Here is a 27510-nt window from a genome sequence, read left to right on the forward strand (position 1 = left end):
AACTGATCAAAAAGGATTTAAATAATATAACAGAAAGTGAATTAAGAATAATACTCTTAAAATTAATCGCTGGGCTTGAAAACAGTATAGAGGACAGCAGAGAACCTATTGCTACAGAGATCAAGGGACTAAGGAATAGTCAGGAGGAGTTGAAAAACGCTATAAACGAGGTGCAAAATAAATGGAGACGACCACAGCTTGGATTGAAGAGGCGGAGGAGAGAATAGGTGAACTAGAACATAATATTATGGAAAAAGAGTAAGCTGAGAAAAAGAGAGATAAAAGAATCCAGGAGTATGAGGGGAAAATTAGAGAACTAAGTGATGCACTAAAAAGAAATAATATACGCATTATTGGTATACAGAGGAAGAGAGAGAGAAAGGTGCTGAAGGTGTATTTGAAAAAATCATAGCTGAGAACTTCCCTGATCTGGGGAAGGAAAAAGGCATTGAAATCCAAGAGGCACAGAGAACTCCCTTCAGACGTAACTTGAATCGATCTTCTGCACGACATATCATAGTGAAACTGGCAGAATACAATAAAGAGAAAATTCTGAAAGCAGCAAGGGATAAATGTGCCCTACATATAAAGGGAGACCTATAAGACTCGTGATGGATCTGTCTACTGAAACTTGGCAGGCCAGAAAGGAATGGCAGGAAATCTTCAATGTGATGAACAGAAAAAATATGCAGCCGAGAATCCTCTATCCAGCACGTCTGTCATTTAGAATAGAAGGAGAGATAAAGGTCTTCCCAAACAAACAAAAACTGAAGGAATTCGTCACCACTAAACCAGCCCTATAAGAGATCCTAAGGGGGATCCTGTGAGACAAAGTACCAGAGACATCGCTACAAGCATGAAACCTATGGAAATCACAATGACTCTAAACCCATATCTTTCTATAATAACACTGAATGTAAATGGATTAAATGCGGCAACCAAAAGACATAGGGTATCAGAATGATAAAAAAAACAAGACGCATCTATTTGCTGACTACAAGAGACTCATTTTAGACCTGAGGACACCTTTAGATTGAGAGTGAGGGGATGGAGAACTATTTATCATGCTACTGGAAGCCAAAAGAAAGCTGGAGTAGCCATACTTATATCAGACAAACAGACTTTAAATTAAAGACTGTAACAAGAGATGAAGAAGGTCATTATATAATAATTACAGGGTCTATCCAGCAGGAAGAGCTAACAATTATAAATGTCTATCACCGAACACGGGAGCCCCCAAATATATAAAACAGTTACTCACAAACATAAGCAACCTTATTGATAAGAATGTGGTAATTGCAGGGGACTTTAACACTCCACTTACAGAAATGGATAGATCATCTAGACACATGGTCAATAAAGAAACAAGGGCCCTGAATGATACATTGATCAGATGGACTTGACAGATATATTTAGAACTCTGCATCCCAAAGCAACAGAATATACTTTCTTCTAGAGTGCACATGGAACATTCTCCAACACAGATCACATACTGGGTCACAAAAGAGCCCTTCATAAGTATACAAGAATTGAAATTATACCATGCATACGTTCACCACAATGCGATGAAGCTTGAAATCAACCACAGGAAAAAGTCTGGAAAACCTCCAAAAGCATGGAGGTTAAAGAACACCCTATTAACGAATGAGTGGGTCAACCAGGCAATTAGAGAAGAAATTAAAAAATATATGGAAACAAATGAAAATGAAAATACAACAATCCAAACGCTTTGGGATGCAGTGAAGGCAGTCCTGAGAGGAAAATGCATTTGCAATCCATGCCTATCTCAAGAAACAAGAAAAATCCCAAATACAAAATCTAACAGTACACCTAAAGGAAATAGAAGCAGAACAGCAAAGGCAGCCCAAACCCAGCAGAAGAAGAGAAATAATAAAGATCAGAGCACAAATAAACAATATAGAATCTAAAAAACCTGTAGAGCAGATCAATGAAACCAAGAGTTGGTTTTTTGAAAAAATAAACAAAATTGGTAACTCTAGCCAGGCTTCTCAAAAAGAAAAGGGAGATGACCCAAATAGATAAAATCATCAATGAAAATGGAATTATTACAACCTCAGAGATACAAACAATTATCAGGGAATACTATGAAAAATTATAGGCCAACAAATTGGACAGCCTGGAAGAAATGGACAAATTCCTAAACACCCACACTCTTCCAAAACTCAATCAGGAGGAAATAGAAAGCTTGAACAGACCCATAACCAGCGAAGAAATTGAATCGGTTATCAAAAATCTCCCAACAAATAAGAGTCCAGGACCAGATGGCTTCCCAGGGGAGTTCTACCAGACGTTTAAAGCAGAGATAGGGGTGCCTGGGTGGCTCAGTCGGTTAAACGTCCGACTTCGGCTCAGGTCACGATCTCGCGGTCCGTGAGTTCGAGCCCCGCATTGGGCTCTGGGCTGATGGCTCAGAGCTTGGTGCCTGCTTCCGATTCTGTGTCTCCATCTCTCTCTGCCCCTCCCCCGTTCATGCTCTGTCTCTCTCTGTCTCAAAAATAAATAAAAGGTTAAAGCAGAGATAATACCTATCCTTCTCAAGCTATTTCAAAAAATAGAAAGGGAAGGAAAACTTCCAGACTCATTCTATGAAGCCAGTATTACTTTGATTCCTAAACCAGACAGAGACCCAGTAAAAAAAGAGAACTACAGGCCAATATCCCTGATGAATATGGATGCAAAAATTCTCAATAAGATACTAGCAAATCGAATTCAACAGCATATAAAAAGAATTATTCACCATGATCAAGTGGGATTCATTCCTGGGATGCAGGGCTGGTTCAACATTCGCAAATCAATCAACGTGATACATCACATTAATAAAAGAAAAGATAAGAACCATATGATCCTGTCAATCGATGCAGAAAAGGCCTTTGACAAAATCCAGCACCCCCTCTTAATAAAAACCTTTGAGAAAGTCGGGATAGAAGGAACATACTTAAACATCATAAAAGCCATATATGAAAAGCCCACAGCTAACATCATCCTCAACGGGGAAAAACTGAGAGCTTTTTCCCTGAGATCAGGAACACGACAGGGATGCCCACTCTCACCACTGTTGTTTAACATAGTGTTGGAAGTTCTAGCATCAGCAATCAGACAACAAAAGGAAATCAAAGGCATCAAAATTGGCAAAGATGAAGTCAAGCTTTCGCTTTTTGCAGATGACATGATACTATACATGGAAAATCCGATAGACTCCACCAAAAGTCTGCTAGAACTGATACATGAATTCAGCAAAGTCGCAGGATACAAAATCAATGTACAGAAAGCAGTTGCATTCTTATACACTAACAATGAAGCAAAAGAAAGACAAATAAAGAAACTGATCCCATTCACAGTTGCATGAAGAAGCATAAAATACCTAGGAATAAATCTAACCAAAGATGTAAAAGATCTGTATGCTGAAAACTATAGAAAGCTTATGAAGGTAATTGAAGAAGATATAAAGAAATGGAAAGACATTCGCTGCTCATGGATTGGAAGAATAAATATTGTCAAAATGTTAATACTACCAAAAGCTATCTATACATTCAATGCAATCCCAATCAAAATTGCACCAGCATTCTTCTTGAAACTAGAACAAGCAATCCTAAAATTCATATAGAACCACAAAAGGCCCCAAATAGCCAAAGTAATTTTGAAGAAGAAGACCAAAGCAGGAGGCATCACAATCCCAGACTTTAGCCTCTACTACAAAGCTGTCATCATCAAGACAGCATGGTATTGGCACAAAAACAGACACACAGAGCAATGGAATAGAATAGAAACCCCAGAACTAGACCCACAAATGTATGGCCAACTCATCTTTGACAAAGCAGAAAAGAACATCCAATGGAAAAAAGACAGTCTCTTTAACAAATGGTGCTGGGAGAACTGGACAGCCAGATGCAGAAGGTTGAAACTAGACCACTTTCTCACACCATTCACAAAAATAAACTCAAAATGGATAAAGGACCTCAATGTGAGACAGGAAACCATCAAAACCCTAGAGGAGAAAGCAGAAAAAGACCTCTCTGACCTCAGCTGTAGCAATCTCTTACTTGACACATCCCCAAAGGCAAGGGAATTAAAAGCAAAAATGAATTACTGGGACCTTATGAAGATAAAAAGCTTCTGCACAGCAAAGGAAACAACCAACAAAACTAAAAGGCAACCAACGGAATGGGAAAAGATATTTGCAAATGACATATCAGACAAAGGGCTAGTATCCAAAATCTATAAAGAGCTCACCAAACTCCACACCCGAAAAACAAATAACCCAGTGAAGAAATGGGCAGAAAACATGAATAGACACTTCTCTAAAGAAGACATCCGGATGGCCAACAGGCACATGAAAAGATGCTCAACGTCACTCATCAGGGAAATACAAATCAAAACCACACCCAGATATCACCTCACGGCAGTCAGAGTGGCCAAAATGAACAAATCAGGAGACTATGGATGCTGGAGAGGATGTGGAGAAACGGCAACACTCTTGCACTGTTGGTGGGAATGCAAATTGGTGCAGCCACTCTGGAAAGCAGTGTGGAGGTTCCTCAGAAAATTAAAAATAGACCTACCCTATGACCCAGCAACAGCACTACTAGGAATTTACCCAAGGGATACAGGAGTACTGATGCATAGGGGCACTTGTACCCCAATGTTTATAGCAGCACTCTCCACAATAGCCAAATTATGGAAAGAGCCTAAATGTCCATCAACTGATGAATGGATAAAGAAATTGTGGTTTATATACACAATGGAGTACTATGTGGCAATGAGAAAGAATGAAATATGGCCCTTTGTAGCAACGTGGATGGAACTGGAGAGTGTGATGCTAAGTGAAATAAGCCATACAGAGAAAGACAGATACCATATGGTTTCACTCTTATGTGGATCCTGAGAAACTTAACAGAAACCCATGGGGGAGGGGTGGGAAAAAAAAAAAAGAGGTTAGAGTGGGAGAGAGCCAAAGCATAAGAGACTGTTAAAAACTGAGAACAAACTGAGGGTTGATGGGGTGTGAGAGGGAGGGGAGGGTGGGTGATGGGTATTGAGGAGGGCACCTTTTGGGATGAACACTGGGTGTTGTATGGAAATCAATTTGACAATAAATTTCATATATTGAAAAAAAAGTCATTGCTTCACTATATATTTGGATATAAATTTTAAAAAATAAAGTTAAAAACAAAACAAACAAAATAAATAAATATTTAAAAAATTAAAAAAAAAAAGTAGTCTAGTGAACCCCTCCCCTACCCAGCCTCAACAAATAGCACCATTTTTTTTTTTTTTTAAATGGAAAGGTTTCATTAAGCTCCCTGAAGTCAAGTACTGCAATTAGAAAAACTGCATTGTATAAGTTTGCTTCCTGGTGCTTATCATTTTTCAGAGCTGTATTTGGTTATAAAATTTAATTTTAATTTCCCCCTAGAATGCTGAACTTCCTGAAAGCAGACATTCTATATTTTGTTCATAATTACTTTTCTAGTACTTAGTTGAATGCTTGGCTAAGTGTTCAAACCACTCTAGGAAAATTAAAGGCTGTGCTATTAAATAGCTTGAGAATTGCACAGGTATCTACCAACTAGTGAGTATTAAGTAAATAGTTATGTTTTAAATACATTTCTTCAAGATCACATACTGTAATCTATCATGGAGGAGATACATTAGGAAATATAAATGAAGAATTTGTTTTAGTGACCTGATACACAATTTGTATAATACAGCTAAAGGAGTGCTGAGAAATTTATAGCACTAAATGTTTACTTTAGAAAAGAAAAAAAATGTCTCAAATCAATAGGGGCGTCTGGGTGGCTCAGTTGGTTAAACATCTGACTTTGGCTCAGGTCATGATCTCATGGTTCATGGGTTTGAGCTCTGCATTGGGGTCTGTACTGACAGCTCAGAGCCTGGAGTCTGCTTCGGTTTCTGCATCTCCCTCTCTGCCCCTCCCCAGCTCACGCTCTGTGTCTCTCTCTCAAAAATAAACATTAAAAAAAAGCATGAGAGCACAATAAACCCAACTTCAGCAGAAGGAAAACTCAAGAGCAGAAATCAATGAAATTGGAAACAGAAAACAATTTTTAAAAAATCCAGTAAGAGATAGCTGCATGAAAAGAATAAAATTGACAAACTTCTAGAAACAATGAACAAGAAAAAATAAGACAAATGATCAATACGACATATAAAACAAGGGTATAAAAAACAGAACCCACTGACACCAAAATTATAACAAAAGAATAATATCGTGAACTCTATGCACATAAATCTGACACCTAAAATGGACTAATTGCTAGGAAAGCAAAAATAATATAATTAACCTAAAATTGATAATTAAATTGTCCAATAACTATTAAAGAAACTGAATTTGTAATTTAAACACACAACAAAAATCTCCAGGACCAGATACTTTTGCTAAGGAATTCTACCAAACAGGTTGCAGACCCCAAGAGGCGGCCGCTGGTCCAAGCACCATGGCCGCGAAGCGGACCTGGCCGCTACGAGGCTCTGGTGGCCGGAGCGCGCCTAGTTGGTGTGAGCCCGGCGCGAGGTCCCGGGCCCCGAGACGCTGGCTCAGGTAAATTTTTCCATAACCTTACGGAGAGAAAGGACTTTGAGACATGGCTTGATAACATTTCTGTTACATTTCTTTCTCTGACGGACTTGCAGAAAAAAATGGAACTCTGGATCACCTGATTAGTCTGAGTGGGGCAGTCCAGCTCAGGCATCTCTCCAATAACCTGGAGCCTCTCCTCAAGCGGGACTTGCTCAAACTCCCTCACCTGGAGCTCAGTTTTTGTTAAAATGGCTCGATCCCCAGACTTTACTCACATGCTGCCTTGTCTCTAAACAGTGGAATAAGGTGATAAGTGCCTGTACGGAGGTGTGGCTACATGTAAAAATTTGGGCTGGCAGATAGATGATTCTGCTCAGGACGCTTTGCACTGGAAGAAGGTTTATTTGAAGTCTATTTTGAGACCTTTGAGACCTTTCATTAATTTGAGACCTCATCATTAATTGGACACAGTGCCAGAGTGTATGCACTTACTACAAAGATGGACTTCTCTGTACAGGTGGTTTTGCAGAAGTGCAAAGTCAAGTCTCTTTTGCACAGCCCTGGAGACTACATACTCTTAAGTGTGGACAAATATGAGATCAAGATTTGGCCGATTGGGAGAAAAATTAACTGCAAATGCTTGAAGACATTGTCTGTCTCTGAGGAAAGGAGTATCTGCCTGCAGCCAAGACTTCATTTTGATGGCAAATACATTGTCTGTAGTTCCGCGCTGGGTCTCTACCAGTGGGACTTTGCCAGTTACGATATTCTCAGGGTCATCAAGACTCCTGAGATAGCAAACTTGGCCTTGCTTGGCTTTGGAGATATCTTTGCTCTGCTGTTTGACAACCGCTACCTGTATATCATGGACTTGAGGACAGAGAGCCTGATTAGCCGCTGGCCTCTGCCAGAGTACAGGAAATCAAAGAGAGGCTCAAGCTTCCTGGCGGGCGAAGCATCCTGGCTCAATGGACTGGATGGGCGCAATGACATGGGCTTGGTCTTTGCCACCAGCATGCCTGACCACAGTATTCACCTGGTGTTGTGGAAGGAACACGGCTAATGCCACGAGCTTACCATGGCTGACTGACTTTGGGTGCCCGGGCTGCGGGTTTTCAGTGCAACCTCTGTGGCACCCAACTATACGAACCAAAGTTCTCACCTAATGGTATCATTGTGCAGTGCACCATCATTTATCCATGTTTGCCAGGGGGCCAGGGCTTGGGGCGGGGGAGGGCTTGTTTTATTGACATACAGCGCAGCATGCTAGTGGGGGTATGCCACTGACTTCATTTGTACTTAGTTATGTTGGTCAGTATAAGAGGATGCATTTTGGGTTCATCTTTCTTGACTATTGGTTTTAAGTAAAGAAAGTTAAATGGCTCATTAATCTGCTAATTGGTTGCCTATAAAAACACATTCAGTCTATTAAATTAAAGCTTTTTACTATAAAAAAAAAGAATTCTACCAAACATTTAAAGAAAAATAAACATAATTTTCACACAATCTCTTCCAGATAATAGAAAGAACAATTTCAGACCAGTTTTATGAGGTCAACATTATCCTGATGTGAATACTAAGACAAAGACAGTATAAAACCATAGACCAATTTATCTCATGAATAGAGATGCAAAACTACTTTAAAAATATTAGCAAACATGGGACACCTGAGTGGCTCAGTCGGTTAGGCATCCAACTCTTGATCTGGACTCAGGTCATGATCTCATGGTTTTGGAGTTTGAGTCCCTGGTTGGGATCTGTGCCTGCTTAGGATTCTCTCTCTCTGCCCCTCCCCCGGTTGCGCTCGCTCTCTCTGTCTCTCAAAATAAATAAACATTAAAAGAAATATTAGCAAACAGAATTTAGCAACAAAAAAAGAATTATATGACATGACCAAGTAAGGTTTATTCCAAGTATGCAAGGCTGATGCAGTATTTAAAAATCATTCAATGTAGTCTACCACATTAATGAGATAAATAAGAAAAACCATAGGGGCGCCTGGGTGGCGCAGTCGGTTAAGCGTCCGACTTCAGCCAGGTCACGATCTCGCGGTCCGTGAGTTCGAGCCCCGCGTCGGGCTCTGGGCTGATGGCTCAGAGCCTGGAGCCTGTTTCCAATTCTGTGTCTCCCTCTCTCTCTGCCCCTCGCCCGTTCATGCTCTGTCTCTCTCTGTCCCAAAAATAAATAAACGTTGAAAAAAAAATTTAAAAAAAAAGAAAAACCATAAAATTATAGCAAGTAGATACAAAAATGTTTTTTGACAAAATTCAAAATCCATTCATAAGAAATACTCTCTGAAAACTGGAAATAGGAGAAATAAGAGAGTTTCCTCAAGTTGATGAAGAATGTAAAAGACCTCCTGCCAAATAATATAACCTGGTGAAAGACTGATGCTTTCCCTCTAAGACTGGCAACAAGGCAAATTACCACTGCTCTTACCACTCCTAAGAAAGTTCAGCAAGCTCTCAGCATAAAAGGACATATAAAAATATTCTATAAACTAGCAACTGATAAGAAAACAAAGTAAAATACAATGCCGTTTACAATCCCTCAAAATAATCAAAAATTGATTACTGATTGAGGTATACATTGAATAAAACATGTACAGGACTTTTATACTGAAAACTATAAAACCCTGATAAAAGAAATCAAAGATCTAAATAAGTATATATCATTTGTTTATGGATTCTAACACAGTACAGATATTAACTCTTATAAGAATTGGAAACTGATACATTAAATGTAATTGCCAGAGCAAGTAAGATTTTAAAAAACACAACATTATTCTAAATTTATATGTAAAGCTGAAGTAACCAGAAGAGATAAAACAATGTTGAAGAAGTATGATTTGGGAAGCATCACTTTACCTGATTTAGAAAACCCAGAAACTAACCAATGAAAATACAGCCAACTGATTTTTGACAAAGGAAAAAATTCAATGGAAGAAAGGTAATGGTACAGAACAAGTAGATATCCACAGGCAACAAAATGATCTCAACGTAAACTTCACTATACAGGAATTAACTCAAAATGCACCATTAATGTAAATGTAAATGTAAAATGACCTAACTTTTTAAAATGTGGAGAAAAACTTTGGACCAAAAACTTGGTGAAGCATTCTTAGACACAACAACAAAACACTCTGATAAATCGGACTTCATCAAAATTAAAAATTTACACTCTGCTAAAGACTTTATGAAGAGGATGAGAAGACAAGGCACACACTAGTATAAAAATGTACAAATTATACATTTGACAAAAAACTTATATCTAGACTATATGAACTCACAAAATTCAATGGTAAAGCAACAACAGCAACGTGAAGTAAGAGGAGGGAACACTTTCAAATTCATTTTGAGGCCAGCATTACTCTGATACCAAAACCAGACAAGAACACCACAAGAAGGAGAATTACAGGCCCATATTCTGGATGAACATACATAGTCCTCAACAAAAGGATCATATAGCATGATCAGGTAAAATTTATTCCAAAGATGCAAGGATGGTTCAATATTTGGAAATCAATCAATGAGATATACCATATTAACAAAATGAAGAATAAAAATCATGTGGTCATATCAATATGCAGAAAAAGTATCTGATAAAATTCAATGTCCATTTATGATAAAAAAATTCTCAACAAAATGAGTACAGAGGGAATGTATCTCAACATAATGGAAGCCATATATAACAAGCCCAGAGCTAATATCATACTGAATGGTGAAAAGCTGAGAGTTTTTCCTCTCAGATCAGGAAAAAAGATGCCCACTCTCACTAATTTATTTAACATCCTATTGGAAGTCCTAGCCACAGCAATTAGGCAAGGAAAAGAAATAAAAGGCATCCAAATCAGTAAGGAAGTAAAACTGTCACTATTTGCAAATGACACATTATACACAGAAAACCCTAAAGACTCTACCAAAAAACTCTTTGAATACATGAATTCAGTAAAGTTGTAGGATATAAAAATCAAGATACAGAAAACTGGTGTGTTTCTATACACAAGCTATCAGAAGAAAAAAACAAAAACAATCCCAGTTATAATAAAAAAATAAAATACCTAGGAATATATTTAATCAAAGAGGTGAAAAACCTATACAGTGACAACTATAAGGCATTGATGAAAAAAATTAAAGAAGAGAAATAAATGGAAAGATATTCTGTGCTTATGGAGTGGAATAATTAATACTGTTAAAAAGTCCATACTACCCAAAGCAATCTGCAAATTCAATGCAATCCCTATCAAAATTCCAATGGCATTTTTCACTGAACTGGAAGAAACAATTCTAAAATTTGTATGTAATCACAAAAGACCCCAAAGAGTCAAAGCAATCTTGAGAAAGATGCTAGGGGCATCACACTCCCTGATTTCAAACTGTATTACAAAGCTGCAGTAATCAAAATAGTATGGTATTGGCACAAAAACAGACACACAGAGCAATGAAATAGCCCAGAAATAAACCTATGCATATATAGTCTATCAACTCACTACAAAAGAGCCAAGAAATATACAATAGGGAAAGGGCAGTCTCTTAAATAGGTGTTGGAAAAACTGGACAGCCACATGTAAAACTATGAAACTGGACCATTATCTTAAACCATATATAAAAATTAACTCATAATGAATTAAAAACTTGAATTTAAGACCTAAAGCCATAGAACTCCTAGAAGGAAACAAAGGCTTGGTCCTTGACACTGGTCTTGGTGAGGACTTTTTTGGATTCAACATCAAAAGCATAAGCAAAAAAGCAAAAAATTAAATGGGACTACATAAAACAAAAGCTTCTGCACAATAAAGGTACCATCAACAAAATGAAAAAAGCAACCTATTTGAATGGGAGAAAATACTTGAAAACCATATATCTGATAAGGAATTAATATCCAAAATATATAAAGAACTCCTACAACTCAACAGCAAAAACCAAACAATTTATTTAAAATATGGGCAGAGGCGCCTGGGTGGCTCAGGCGGTTAAGTGTCTGACTTCAGCTCAGATCATGATCTCATGGTTTGTGAGTTCAAGCCCTGCATCGGGCTCTGTGCTGACAGCTCAGAGCCAGGAGCCTGCTGTGTCTCCTTCTCTCTCTGTCCCTACCCTGCTCACGCTCTGTTTCTTTCTCAAAAATGAATAAATATTAAAAAAATAAAAACAAAATAAAATAAAATATGGACAGAGCAACTGAATGGATTTTTCCAAAGAGGACACATAGATGGATGGCCAACAAATACATGAAAATGTGGTCAACATGATTAGTAATCAGGGAAATGAAAATCAAAACTAAATGAGTTATCACCTCACACTTGTTAGAATGGCTATTATCAAAAGGATAGGAAATAACAAGTGTCGGCGAGTATGGGGAGAAAAGGAAATCCTCGTGCACTGTTGATGGGAATGTAAATTGGTACAATCACAATGGAAAACAGTATGGAGTTTCCTCAAAAATTAAAAGTACAGCTACCATATGATTCCGCAATTCCACTTCTGAGTATCTGAAGAAAATGAAAACACTAACTAAAAGAGACATATTAACTCCCATGTTCACTTGGGATTATTTATGATAGCCAAGAAAATGGAAATAACCCAAGTGTCCACTGGTAAGCAAATGGATAAGAAAATGTATTTATATATATTTGTACTTATTTATTTAGATGGAATTTTATTCAGCCCTAAAAAAGAATGAAATCTTGCTATCTGTGACAACATTAATGAATCTTGACAGCATTATGCTACGTACAATAATTCAGACAGAGAAAGATGAACAGGATATGATCTCATATGTGGAATCTAAAAACAAAAATCAAGTGCACAGATACAGAGAATAGGTTGGTGGTTGTCACAGGCAGGGGGTAAAGGGGCTTGAAATAAGTGATGGGAGTTAAAAGGTACAAATTTCTAATTTAAAATAAATAAATCATGAAAATGTAATCATAAAAAAAAGTGAAGAAGACTCCAGTGTAAGAGGGTAGACTAGGAGGTCCGAGCTGTTGTTTCCCAATAATGATCTAACAACTATCCATTGATGAAAATAGATCTGGGTCAGCTCTAGAGTATAATTAACACATTGTAGCAACCTAGTAGAGTGCAAAAGCTGAGGACAGTGGCATAGAAAAGCACAGAAAATATCTTACATGTATTACCCCATGTTCTAGCATGGCACCCTTTGGTGCCAGGAGGAATTCCCTCAGCCATATTCCTTTGTTAGGGAAAAAGAAGAGCAGAAAGGACCTCCTTTGTTACCAACAACCTTAACAGTCCTCACTGTCACAAAAGACAGCTTGCAACCTTCTCCAATAAGGACACCTCTAGTCTTTGCCTATGCTGCCCAGAGTCCATGCTGTTGTAACCCTCTGGAGCAGGAGACACTACTGTGTTCCCTTTGGGGCTGGAGCCATGGCACCCTGGCAATACCAAACACATGCTTGAGTCCTGGACTTTGGTGCTGCCATTCTGTGTGTCTGCACCCTGGCACCAAAAGAGAGCCTCATGGCCATGATATCCATCAGTGGGGCAACGGAGACCAGGGGCAGTCCAACAGCCTTTGTCACCAGGACCCCAGAAGCTCTTGCTGCTGCTATAGACATTTGCAGCCTTCACTGCCAACAATCTCCAGTGCTGACTTCAGCTAATGGAGCTGCCCTAAGTCCACAGTATGCTGCCCACCCCTGCCAGGGATGCAGCTTCCATACACGACCCAACTAGTCTCCTCATGCCCACCCTTAAGTAAAGGTCTTTCTTTACTGAATCCAGTCTGTAAGCTTAAAAGAAGTGAATGCTCCTACAAAGGACATCAGCACAAAACTACAAGGAACATGAGAAACAAAACAAACATGAGACTACCAAAAGAAAGAGAGAAATTTATAGTAACTCAACAAACATGAAACTACCAAAAAAAAAAAAAAAGGAATAAATTTACAGTAACCCCAAAGATATGGAGATCTACGAACTGGCTGGCAAAGAATTAAAAATAATTGTTTTAAAAAAGATCAGCAAGCTAAAAAAGAACACAGATAGCTCACTGAAACCAGGAAAATATTTCACGAACAAAATGAGAAGTTCAACAAAGAGAAATCATAAAAGTAAAAAATTTTTAAAAACCAACAAGTTCTGAGGCTAAAGAACACAATGAATGTAATAGAGAATGTCAACAGCAGACTTCATCAAGAAGAAATAATCTGTAAATCTGAAGATAGGTCATTTGAAATTATCTAGGCAGAGAAGAAGAAGCAATGAAAAAAAGTGAAGAACACCTTTGGGATTTATGGGACACCAACAAAAGAACCAATACACACATTCTAGGAGTCCCAGGAGAAGAGAGAAAGAGACATAAGGTTTATTTAAAGAAATCATGACTAAAAAGGTCTCAAATCTAGGGAGGGAAATGGACATCCAGATTCATTAAGCTCCAAGAACCCTAAATAAGATCAACTTAAATAAGAGCACACCAAGTTACATTATCATCAAATTGTCAAAAGTCACAAAGAGAATTTTGAAAGCAGCAGGCAAAAAGTGACTCATCAAATAGAAGGTAAGACTGTTAGTAGATTTCTCAGCAGGAACCCTGCAGGTTAGGAGAGAGTGGGATCATATATTCAAAAATACTAAAAGAAAAAGCCTTCCAACCAAGAATACCTTACCTGGCAAAATTATCCTTTACAAATGAAGAAGAGATTAAAATCTTTCCCAAACAAATAAAAACCAAGGGAGTTTATTACCACTAGATCTGCTTTACAAGAAACACTTAATCAGAGGAATTCTTCAAATCAAAATGAAAACACAGAAGTATATGAAAGCATAAAGCTCATTAATTAAAATAAATAGGCCAAATATAGAATATGATAACACTGTAATAGTGGTATGTAAATTACTTTTAACTAATTTAAAAATTTGTTAATGGATATATAGTATGAAGAGAATTCTGACAAGAACATAAGTTGTGAGAGAAAAGAGTAAAAGTACAATTTTTATGTGCAACTGAGGTTAAGTTGTTATTAATTTAGAATAGATGGTTATAACTACAAGACATTTTATGCAATAGTCAAGCTAACTACAAACAAAACATCTATAATAGATACACAGAAGATAAAAAAAAAATCCAAGCAAATGACATAAAAAAATCTTTAAATAATAAAGACAGCAAGACAAGAAGAAAAGGACAAAAAAAAAACCCACAAAAAGACAGAAAACAATTTAACAACATGCCATAAGTCATCACCTATCAATAGTTAAATGTAAACAGATTAAACCCCCAATTGAAAAGGCATAGAATAGCTAAATGAATTAAACACACACACACACACACACACACACACACACACACAGGACCTAGAGACAGGCTGTCTATAGGCAACTAAGTTTAGATTTAAGGACACATATAGACTGAAAGAGAATGGATGGAAAAAGATATTTCATGTAAATAGCAACCAAAAGAAAGCAGAGTGGCCATACTTGTACCAACAAAATGGAAATAAAGTGAAAAACTCTCCAGAAACTAAGCCACTACATAATGATAAGAGGATCAATTTGACAGGAAGGTATCACAATTATATACACACCTAACATCAGAATGTATGCACGCACACGCACGTATGGGCTTATCTCATTTTATTGTGCTTTGCTTTATTGCACTTTACTGATATTGCACCTTGCATAAATTGAAGGCTGGTGGCACCCCGCAATGAGAAGTCTATTGGTGCCATTTTTTCAATAGTATTCACTCACTTTGTGTCTGTATCACATTTTGGTAATTCTCAAAATATTTCAGATGTTTTCATTAGGACTTCCAAGGAAGATGGCAGAGTAGGGGGACCCTAAGCTCACCTCACCCCATGGACACAACTAGATAACATTCACATTAATGTAAGTAACCCAGAAACAACTGAGGACTGGCAGAACAAACTCCACAACTAAGGGTAGAGAAGACGCCACATGGAAGAGGGTAGGAAGGCCAAAGATGCAGTCAGGAGCTAAATGGCCCATGGGACGGGAAGGATGCCAAGAGTATAGAACAAGATGGGAAGGATGCCAAGAGCGTGGATGTCAAGAGAGAGAAACAGATGCATACTGCAGAGTCCACATGGGAACGATGAATCCCTGTAACATTTGGCTTTAAAAACTGAGGATCTGGGACACCTGGGTGGCTCAGTTGGTTGAGCACCCAACTTCGGCTCAGGTCATGATCTCACAGTTCATGGGTCTGAGCCCACATCAGGCTCATTGCTGTCAGTGTGGATCTTGCTTTGGAACCTCTGTTCCCCTCCGCCTACCCCTCCCCTACTCATTCTCTCTCTCTCCCTCTCTCCCTCTCCCCCTCCCCCACCAACTTCTCTCTCTCTCAAAAATAAATGTTTAAAAAAAACAGAGGAACCAAATCTCCTGAGTTCTTACAATCAATGGGATTTAACACCTAGAACTTTAAAAATCAGTAGCCTAATCTCTGGGAGAGCAGGGGGTTGAGAGGAAACTGAGTCCCCATCCTTAAAAACAGCACAACAAACAGTCCTGCAGTGATATCACACAGGAGCAGCAGTTTAAAAACAGCCTGGGGTATATAGGAGGGAATTTGTTTACTAATCTTGCAGCCTGTGCTAGAGGGACAGGGATCATTGGGAGACTTTTCCAGGAATAAAGGAGTTGGCAGGTGCCATTTCTCAGCAAAGCAACATGTGGGAACCAGCACAGTGCCAACATTCACTACCAAACTTGCTAATAGTGAACCCCCAGCCCCGTTTCCCTATGGACTCACCCCCTCCAGCCAGCTCCAGCTCTCTTTCCACAGAAGACCCTTCCAAACCTTGTTAACACAGTGCATCCCACCCCCAACCTCCATCTCCTGCACTTCTGTGGCCAATATACTCCTGGCCAGAGCCCATCCAAAGCACTGCCACAACCCTGGTAGTGTGCAAGCAGCCACACAAGGGTCAGCAACACTCCACAGTGACTCCTGCCCCTGGGAGAGGGAAGGATAACCACATAAAATAGACTATGGCCCAGTGGGGGCAGACAGCTGGTCTGACTGTAGGCTCCACCCACCACAGAAAGCTTCTCAGGGGACAAAACAGGGAAAGTAACCTGCAGTTCAATGCTGCTGCATCTCTGGCAAATAGCTGGTCTGACTCACGTCAAGCCCAAGGCAGCCCCAGAGTGACCACTAATACCACCAGGACCACACCCTGTACACAACAGGCAGAGAGACATTGCAGACAACTGGACTGAAGGAAAGGTGGTTCAGCCACAACAGACAGCACAAGCAACACACATAGGAGACACCTTTGAAGCACCAGGTTCTGGTGGTCAAGGGACACTTCACTGCAGGACACTATAGAACCTCTTTTTCATAAGGCAATTACTTTCAAGAGCAGGAAATGCAGCTTACTTTCCTAATACAGAAACAGACACAGAGAGTCAGGCAAAATAAGCAAAGGAATATGTCCCAAATGAGAGAACAGGACAAAAATCACAATGACATAAGCAAAATGGAGACAAATAATATGCCTGATAGAGAAATTAAAGTAATGGTCATAAAGATACTCACAGGACCTCAGGAAATCCTTAACAAAGAGACAGTAAACATAAAAAAGAACCAATCAGAGATAAAGAACTCAAAAAATGAAATTCAAAATACACTGGATGGAGGGGCGCCTGGGTGGCTCAGTCAGTAAGGGTCCAACTTTGGCTCAGGTCATGATCTCGCAGTTCGTGGGTTTGAGCCTCCCATCGGGCTTTGTGTTGACAGCTCAGAGCCTGGAGCCTGCTTTGGAGTCTGTGTCTCCCTCTCTTTCTCTGTGCCCAACCTCCCACTCATGCTCTGTCTCTCTCTCTCTCTCTCAAAAATAAATAAACATTAAAAAATTTTTTTTGTTCATACACTAGATGGAATGAATGGTAGCCTAGAGAAAGGAGAAGAATAGATCAGTGACCTGGAAGACACAGTAATGGAAAGCAATCAAACTGAACAGTAAGAGAAAAAAAGTAATACAAAATGAAAATAGATTTAGGAAACTCAGCAACATCATCAAGCATAATAACAGAGAGAAAAGGTGGCAGAAATTTTGAAGAAATAGCTGAAAACTCCCCAAACCTGGGAAGAAAACAAAAATCCAGACCCAGGAGACACAGAAAGTCTTGAATAAAAGCAACCCAAATAGGTCCACACTAAGACACACAGTAATTAATATGGCAAAAGTAGTAATAAGGAGAGAATTTCAATAGCAAGAGAAAAGAAACAGTCATATACAAGGTAAACCCCTTACGACTATCAGCTGAGTTTTCAGCAAGAAACTTTGTAGGCAACAAGGGAGTAGCATGATATATTTAATGTGCTGAAAGGAAAAAAACTTGTAGCCAAGAATACTCTACCTAGCAAGGCTATCATTCAGAATAGAAGAAGAAACAGAAAGTTTCCAAGACAAACAAAAGCTAAAGGAATTCATGACCAATAATCAGCCTTGAAAGAAATGGGGCATTGGGGGCTCAGCCAGTTAAAGTGTTTGACTCTTGATTTCAGCTCAGGTCATGATCTCATGGTTGTGGGATTGAGCCCCACAGAGCCTGCTACGAATGCTCTCTCTGCCCCTCCCCCACCTGCTTTCACTCTCTCTCAAAATAAACAAACAAATAACAACAAAATGTTAAAGGAGACTCTTCACGTGGGGGAAAAAAAAAAAAGACCCTAAGTAGGAGTAAGAAAAGTAGGAAGCACAATGGGCATTAAGGAGGACACTTGTTGGGATGAGCACTGGGTATTATATGTAAGTGATGAATCACTAAATTCTACTCCTGAAATCATTATTACACTATATGTTAACTAACTTGTATTTAAATAATAAAAAAAAAGAAAAGTAGGAAGCACAAGAGCAGTAAAAATAAATGTACCTATAAAAATCAGTCAAGGGACTCACAAAATAAAAGGATGTAAAATGTGACACACACCTAAAATGGGGTGGAGGGAAGTAAAGAATGGGTTCAAACTTAAGTGACCATCAGCTTAATATAAACTGATATATGCAAAGGATGTTACATACAAATTGAATGGTAACCACAAACCAGAAATCAGTGATACACAAAAAATAAAAAGCAAGGAATCCCAGTACATCACTAAAGAAGCAAGCAAGCAGTGAGAGAAGAGAGCAAGAGAAGAAAGGAACAAAGAACAACAAAAACAACCATAAAACAAGCAACAAAATGGCAAGAAGTACATACCTTTCAATAATTACACTGAACGTACATGGACTAAATGCTCCTATCAAAGACATGGGTTGACAGAATGCATAAAAAAGCAGGACCCATCAATATGCTGCCTACAAGAAACTTATTTCAGACGTAAAGACACATGCAGATTGAAAATGAAGGGATGGAGAAGTATCTATCATGCAAATGGATGTGAAAAGAAAGATAGGGTAGCAATATTTATATTGGACAAAATAGACTTTATTTATTTAATAAATAGTCAATATATACTATTTTATTTTTTTAGCTTTTTTAAAATTATAGTTAGTTAACATACAATCTAATATTAGTTTCAGATGTATAATATACACCTGGATTCAACACTTCCATATACCACCTAGTGTTCATCACAAGAAGTATACTCCTTAATCCCCATCACCTATTTAATCCATCCCCCACATCCACTTCTGTTCTGGTAACCAGTGACAAAATATACTTTGAAACAGAGACTGTAACAAGGACACTATTTGTGAAGGGAACAATCCAATAAGAAGATATAACAATTTTAAATACTTATGCACCCAATATTGAAGCACCCAAACACATAAAGCAGTTAATAATAACATAGAAAGAACTTCTACAACTCAACACACACACACACACACACACACACACACACACACACAGAAATAATCCAATTAAAAATGGGCAGATGACATGAATGGACATTTCTTTACAGAGGACATACAAATGGCCAACAGCAAATGGAAAGATGCTCAACATCACTCATCATCACGGAAATGTAAATCAAAACCACAATGAGACATCACCTCACACCTATCAGAATGGCTAAAATCAAAAACACAAGAAACAATGGATATGGAGCAAAGGAACCTTTGTGCACTGTGGGTAGCAATGTAAACTAGTATAGCTGTTGAAAACAGTATGGAGGTTACTCAAAAAAAAAAAAAAAAAAAAAAAAAAAAAAGAATTACCATATGATCAAGTAATTCCACCCAGTAGTGGAAGAAGTGCCCTATGTTTAGGGCAGCATTATTTACAATAGCCCAGATATAGAAGCACCCCAAGTGTCCACAAATTGATGAATGGATAAAGAAGGTATGGTATATACATACAATGGAATATCACTCAGCCTTAAAAAAGAATGAAATCCTGCCATTTGCAACAACACACATGGAACTAACTAGATGGTATAATGCTAATAAATGAAATAAGTCAATCAGAAAAAGACAAATACCATGTGATTTCACTAATATATGAAATTTAAGGAAAAAAACCACAAATGAACAAGAAAAAAGGAAAAAACAAAAAACAGATTCTCAATTATAGAGAACAAACTGATGGTTAGGAGAGGGGAGGTGGGTGGAGGGACGTATGGGTGAAATAGGTAAAGGGGATTAAGAGTACACTTATCTTGACGAGCACTGAGTAATGTACAGAATTGCTGAATTATTACATTGTACTCCTGAAACTAATAGAACACTGTATATTAACTATACTGGAATTAAAATTAAAAAAAACCTTTCATTATTATTATTTTTGTTAATGGCAATCTGTTATCAGTGATAATGACTTCCTAAAAGCTCAGATAATGATTAGCAGTTTTTTAGCAATAGTTTTCTTTTTTTTAAGTAAGACATGTACATTGTTTTTTAGACATAATGCTATTACATACTTAATAGACTACAGCATAGCGTAAACATAACTTTTATAATGCATTGTGAACCCAAAAAGTTCATTTGACTTGCTGTATTGTAGTATTCATTTCATTGTGATGGTCTGGAATTGAACCTACAAAATCTCTGAGGTATGTCCAAATAGATCTAAAGAGAGAAGCTGAGAGCAATTTTCATTGCTTCATTACTGAAGTAGGTAACTTCAGTACTTCACTTACAATAATGGGTAATGAATCTAGACATAAAAATAAAGAAGGAAACAGCTGACTTGAACAACACGATAGATCAACTGGATCTAGCAGACATATACAAAACTTTCCACCCATCAAAATAAAACACATTTTCTCCAGTATACACATTACTGTCCCAGATAAATCTTATGTTAGGTCACAAAACAAATCTTAAATTTAAGAAGACTGAAATCATTCTGAGTATCTTTTCTGAACTATAAATCAACACAGCAAGAAAATAGGAAAAATCACAAAAATGTGGAAGCTAAACAACAAAGTTGAATAAACACTGGGTCAGAAAGGAAAAGTAACGTACAAAGTATCTTGAGTCAAGTAAAAGCAAAAACCCAATGTACTGAAAGTTACGAGATACAGCACAAGCAGTATTAGGAGGAAGTTTATTGCAATAATGCCTACATTAAAAAATTTTAAAAATCAAATAAACAAGTTTACATCTTAGGGAACTAGAAAAAGAAGAACTGAGCCAAGAAGGTAGGAAATAATACAGGTTAGAGCAGAAATAAATGTAACAGAGAAGAGAATACAAAAATGAGCAAAATTAATAGTTGGTGTTTTGAAAAAATAAACAAAATGAACAAATCCCTTTTAGACTAAAAAAAGACAAAAGACTCAAAATAAAAAATGAAAAGAGATATTACAACAGATTCTTCACAAATAAAAAGGATCATAAAGGATTAATATGAACAACTATACAAACAAATTCACCTAGAAGAAATGGATAAATTCCTAAAAATATACAAGATGAATAAATAGATGAATGGATAAAGAAGAAACAGAGGGGCACCTAGGTGGCTCAGTTGGTTAAGCATCTGATTCTTCATTTTACAGTTGTGAAATCAAGCCCTGTGTCGGGCTCTGCACTGGGAGTGGAGCCAGCTTAAGATCCTCTCTCTCTCTCTCTCTCTCTCTCTCTCTCTCTCTCTGCCCCTTCCCCCTCTTGTGCGTGCATGAGCACATGCACACTCTCTCTCAAAGAAAAAAAAAAAAGGAAGAAGAAGAAAGAGAAAGCTTAAACAGACTAATGACAAATAAGGAGATTGAATCAGTAATCAAAAATCTCCTGACAAAGAAAAGTCCGGGGTGACATGGCTCAAAAACCGAATTCTACCAGACATTTAAAGAATACCAATCTTTCTTGAACTCCTTCAAAAAATGGAAAAAAGAACATTTCCAAACTCATTTTGTGAGACCACCATCACCCCGATTGTAAATCCAAAGAAAGACATCACAAGAAAAGAAAACTATAGGCTAATATCCTTGATGAACACAGATTCAAAAATTCTTAAAGACCAGCAAACTGAATTTAATAGCACATTTAAAAGGATCTTATATCATTAACAAGTAGGATTTATCCCTGGGACACAAGGTTGTTTACATGCAAATCAATCTATGTAATACACCATACAAAGAAATGAAAGGAAAAAAAACCATATTAGCATATCAAAAAACAGAGAAAAAGCATTTGACAAAGCTCAACATTCATTCATGATTAAAATTCTCAACAAAATAGGTATAGAAGTAAATTTCCTCAATACAATAAAGGCATATATGAAAAGCCCATAGCTAACATCACAATCAATGGGGGAATACTGAAAGCTTTCCCTGTAAGATCCAGTAGAAGGCAAGGGTGCCCACCATTACCACTTCTATTCAACATACTATTGGAAATGTTATCCAAGGCAATTAGACAAGAAAAAGAAATAAAAGGTATCTAAAACTGAAGGGAAAAAGTAAAATTATGTTTGCAGATGACATGATTCTATAGGTAGAAAACCCTAAAGACTCAACTAAAAAAAAAAAAAAAAACTGTTGGGGCGCCAGGGTGGCTCAGTCGGTTAAGTTGCCAACTCTTGATTTCAGCTCAGGAAATGATCTCACCGATTGTGAATTTGAGCCCCAAGTTGGGCTCTGTGCTGACAGCATGGAGCCTGCTTGGTATTCTCTCTCTCCCTCTTTCTCTCTGCCCCTACCCTGCTTGTGCTCAAACTCTCTCAAAAATAAATAAATAAACATTAAAAAATAAAAATTAAAATAAAAATTAAAAACCTATTAAAACTAAAAAATTTAGTACCATTGGAGGGTTCAAAATCAACATAGTTTCTACACATGAACAATGAATTATCTGAAAAGAAAATTTAAAAATACTTAGGAATAAACTTAACCAAAGAGCTGAAAGACTTGTATACTAAATATTATAAAACATTGATGGAAAAAAAAGAAGATACAGATGTATGGAAAAACATTCCATATTCATGGATTGAAGAATTAGTACTGTTAAAATGTCCCTAGTATCCAAAGTGATCTACAGATTCAATGCAATTCCTATCAAAATCCCAATGGTATTCTTTACAGAAGTACCAAAAAAATCCTAAAATTCATACATAACCACAAAGACCCTGGACAGCCATAGCAACCTTGAGAAAGAACAATGTTGGAAGCTTATGATAGGAAAAGATAGGATTCAGTAGGCAGAGAGAGAAAGGTTGGGACCGGAGGTCCCTGGGTGGGGAAAAACACATATTTTAGAACAATGCTGGGAGTGTCTGACCATAGCAAATCCCCTTGGCATAAGGCTCCTCCTAAGAATGTAAGAGACACTACTTCCTCCCCTCAGGTTTCCCTCAGGAATTTGATAAAAGACTTAACTAAAAATAAGTAGACCATAAAACACATGACCCACAAGGAATGATATGGCCACACCCCTCATACGATGGAACTGAGTCAATCAGGAATGGACAACTCAGCATCTAAAGCTATCAAGCCAATAATGGTAGAACCTGAGAACGATTAAGGGGGAAGGAAGTGGGTGGGGGGGCACCACTAGAACCTTATAAAACAAAGTCCATTGCCTAAAGTCTGTGGGCATTCGAAAGTGAATGTAAACAGCTTTCATACTATTCTTCCTTTCTGCTCTTATACTCTGATAAAATTTTGCTTGCTGCTCATTTTGTGTATACCTCTTCATTCCTGAAGTGGTGAGATAACAAACTCCGTGTAATGAAGTAAAAAATCCTGCAAAAGCATCATACTTCCAAACTCCAAAATATGCTACACAAAACTAGAATAATGAAAACAGTATGGTACTGGCATAAAAACAGGCATTTAGACCAATGGGTAGTACAGAGGACACAGAAATATATCCATACGTCTACAGTTAACTGGTCTTAAACATGGTATCAAGAATACACAATGGAAATAGAACAGTTTCTTCAATAAATGGTACTGGGAAAACTGGATATCCAGAAGCAGAAGAATGAAAATGGACTCTTAAACTACATAAAAAAGTAAACTCAAAATGGATTAAAGACTTAAACATAAGACCTGAAAATCCTAAAACTCCCTAGAAGAAAACATTGAGAGAAAGCTCCTTGACATCAGTGTTGGCAATTGTTTATTGGATATGATACCAGAAGCACAGGCAACAAAAATTACAAGTGAGACTACTTCAAACTAAAAAAGCCTCTGGACAGCAAAGGAAACAAGGTGAAAAGGCAATTTATATTACAGAAAAGAGGCTACAATGATATAATATGTATTATTTATACCTCATTATATCATTGTATCATTTATACTTCAGCAAAAGTGATTAACATTTTAAAAATAAAAACCAGAATACTCAGTTGAAAGAGAGTCACATGGTAAGGTCTGCTTACCCACTGAGACCAGGTGGCTGTAGTTCTCCAGCATCACATCTCTGTACAGGGTCCTCTGAGCAGAGTCCATTTGCCGCCACTCCTCCTGGGTGAACTCCACAGTTATGTCCTTGAATGACACTGATGCCTGTTAACAGCACAATTCTAATAAATCTGTCCAGAATCAGGGACATGGAAAAAACTTTTGGAAACTAAGTCTTACTATGTTTACTGTTTTAGAGTTTAAAACAAAATGCTATAAAGGATATAACTATCATGGCCCTAACTCTGTCTTATACTTTGGGGATATGCACATGATTAGTAAAAAAAAAAATATATTCTCGTGCTTGGGTTTATTTATATTTACTTTTTTTTAAAGTTTGAGAGAGAGAGAGAGAGAGAGAGAGAGAGAGAGAGGGAGAAAGAACATGTGCACGCACATGGGGAGGGGCAGAAAGAGAGAGGGGGAAAGAAGGAATCTCAAGCAGGATCCGTGCTGTCAGCATAGAGCATTTCATAGGGCTCGAACTCACAAACCAAGAGATCATGACCTAAGCCGAAATCAAGAATCGGACACTTAACTAACTGATTGAGCCACCAACGCTCCCCTACTTATATTTACTTTTAATTTACATACATATATTGTCACTTAATATAATAAGAAAGCTTAATGTCTTTTTTTTTTTAGGTAAAGTTATTACAAATAGGATTCCTGTATACATTTCCCCTACACAAACAGATTACACTGAGCACTCTGTAGATTATACACATCCCAACCTGGAGATCTGTGCGGGGGTAATAGAGAACCAATGAAGAGATACATGTAAGACTGGGGGAGTATTTACCCACCACCAGACTCATATTTCAGGAGCAATGCTTTAGAACAGGATTCCTTCAACCCAGCACTACCAACAATGTGGACTAGATAATGCTATTTTTGTGGAAGACTGTCCTGTATGTTTTAGGATGTTTATCAATATCCCTATCTTCTACTGATTAGATGCCAGCCACATGCCCAGTTGTGACCATCAAAAATATCTCCAAACATTGCCAAATGTCTTCTGGGGAGCAAAATTGACTCCAGTTAGGAATCACTGATCTATATTAACAGTGGACAATGTCTTAAACAGCAAAACAAAAGACCCAATTTAAGACATAAATTATACTCAGGCATGATGAAAAATGGGAAACTAATCCCTACAAGAAACAAAACCTGGTCATTATTTTCCTGTGCAACTATATACAGAGATGCTACACAAGCAACTGGGTATATTCATGTCATATGCAGAGACTGGAAGAACAATTAAGGATCAGAGGTTGGCTCATGGTGAGGCAGATGTTCTTCATTTGTACTCAAAACACCTGTGGAACATACAGATGGAATTATTTATTTCATTGCTGGTTGCATGATTTTGGAACAGAGAGAGGTCTAAAATGAAAATGAAGATTTTAAAGATGATAACTGAAGTCATCAGAGGAAAGGGAATGGCTCAAAAAGAACAGAGAAACAGGAAAGAAAAGGACCAAGTAAGGAATTCAAGGAAATACCAAAATTTAAGAGGCAGGTAGAAAAAGAAAGGCCATGAAGGCTGAGAAAGAATTCTGAAATGGCAGAAGGAGAAATTGGAAAGACTAGAGTACTAGAAATTAAGAGAAAAGAGAATTAATTATAAGCATGATTCCTCTAGTTCAAGGAATAGACTGAGTATATCCCTGCCTTCAAACCACAGTCAGGTAAAATACAAAACCTACTATAAAAGCATGACAAAAGAGAAACACAGGGAAATACCCCAGCAGAAGGCCTGAAAATCTTAACAAATTCTGGAAGACAGTGGGTAAGATGGTATTAGATAAGCAAAACAGGACAATGCTGGTCACAATCTAATACAAACATAGAAGTGGGCAGAAGTAGCAGGGAAATGATAAGAGTGTGAAAAGACATCCAAGATGACCTAGAACCAAGTGTGTAATAGGAAGAATAATTAACAGAGTAAATTTCTTATTTGAATACAGGTGACATCATTCAAATGAGTGAGAAAAGACTATACAAAAAAAAATGTCACAGGGTAACTAGATCTGGGAAAAGACTAATCTATACCTTGTACCACACAGCAGATAAAAATTAAAATGGGGGGTGCATGGGTGGCTCAGTCAGTTAAACGTCCAACTTCGGCTCAGGTCACAATCTCATGGTTCATGAGTTCGAGGCCCACATCGGGCCCTCTGCTGTCAGCACAGAGCCTGCTTCAGATCCTCTGTCCCCTCTCTCTGCCCCTCCCCAGCTCATGCGCATGCCCTCTCTCTCTCAAAAATAAATAAAACATTAAAAAAAATTAAAATGTATTCAAGATCTAAATGTAAAAAATAAATTCCAGAGTACTACACAGAACAATTATTTTACAATGTTAGAGTGGGAAATACCCAACTATGACTGAAAATCTAGGAATCATAAATGAAAAAAAATGCTAAATTTGACATAAAAATCAAAGGCCTTTATGACAAAAAAAAAAACCAAAACATGAGCAAGGCAAAACTGCAAAAAACTTCAGGAAAATTGTGCAATTTATATTACAGAAAAGACGCTATAATGACATACTGGATACAGTAATTAAAATCAGCACACCAATAGGAAAACAGGCAAGGGATAAACAGTTCAACAAGAAAGAAATATAAATGAATTACAAAGAAAAAAAAATGTTCCACACCTCACTCATGAGAAGAGAAAGGCTTATAAAACGAAACAGATCTTTAAAATCACATTGGTAAAAATTTGGTAAATTTAACAGCATGCTCTATTTGCAAGGCTGTAGAAAAGAAACACATACTCTCAGACTGTTAGCTCTAACCTAAATTACATCCAGAGTTGGACCACTTCAAAGTAACTAACACCCTTACGATCATCATTTCTTGGTAGGATTATAGAAGTAGGCTCCTATATTGTTCCCACTTCTAGTCTAGAGTCTATCTTCAGATAGTAGACAGTATTATTCTTGTGAACTATAGTCAAAATTATCCTTTTGACATAGAAAGATAAAACCCAAAACCCTCAAAATCCTCCATATCACCTAACTAAACAGAAAGAGATACTGTGTTCATGAATTGGAAGACTCATTACGATCAAGATGTTAATTCTTCCCAAGTTGATCTACATCACAGGCACTGTGGATTCAGTGCAATCAAAATCAAAAGCTCAGCAGGCTTTTT

The 27510-nt window shown here is 37.6% G+C and overlaps 1 protein-coding gene and 1 pseudogene across 1 annotated transcript in view; one reads left to right on the top strand and one right to left on the bottom strand.

Annotated features, from left to right (window-relative positions):
* Positions 1–7622, top strand: part of LOC122475097 — a 40416-nt pseudogene extending 32794 nt beyond the window's left edge.
* Positions 1–27510, bottom strand: part of ZNF782 (zinc finger protein 782) — a 74483-nt gene that overhangs the window by 42932 nt on the left and 4041 nt on the right. The window contains exon 3 of the mRNA XM_043567403.1: positions 24328–24454. Coding sequence (XP_043423338.1) covers positions 24328–24454 — 127 coding nt within the window. The remainder of the gene's footprint in view (positions 1–24327; positions 24455–27510) is intronic.

The sequence above is a fragment of the Prionailurus bengalensis genome, chromosome D4, assembly GCF_016509475.1.
Source record: "Prionailurus bengalensis isolate Pbe53 chromosome D4, Fcat_Pben_1.1_paternal_pri, whole genome shotgun sequence".
In the NCBI taxonomy this organism is placed as follows: Eukaryota; Metazoa; Chordata; class Mammalia; order Carnivora; family Felidae; genus Prionailurus; species Prionailurus bengalensis.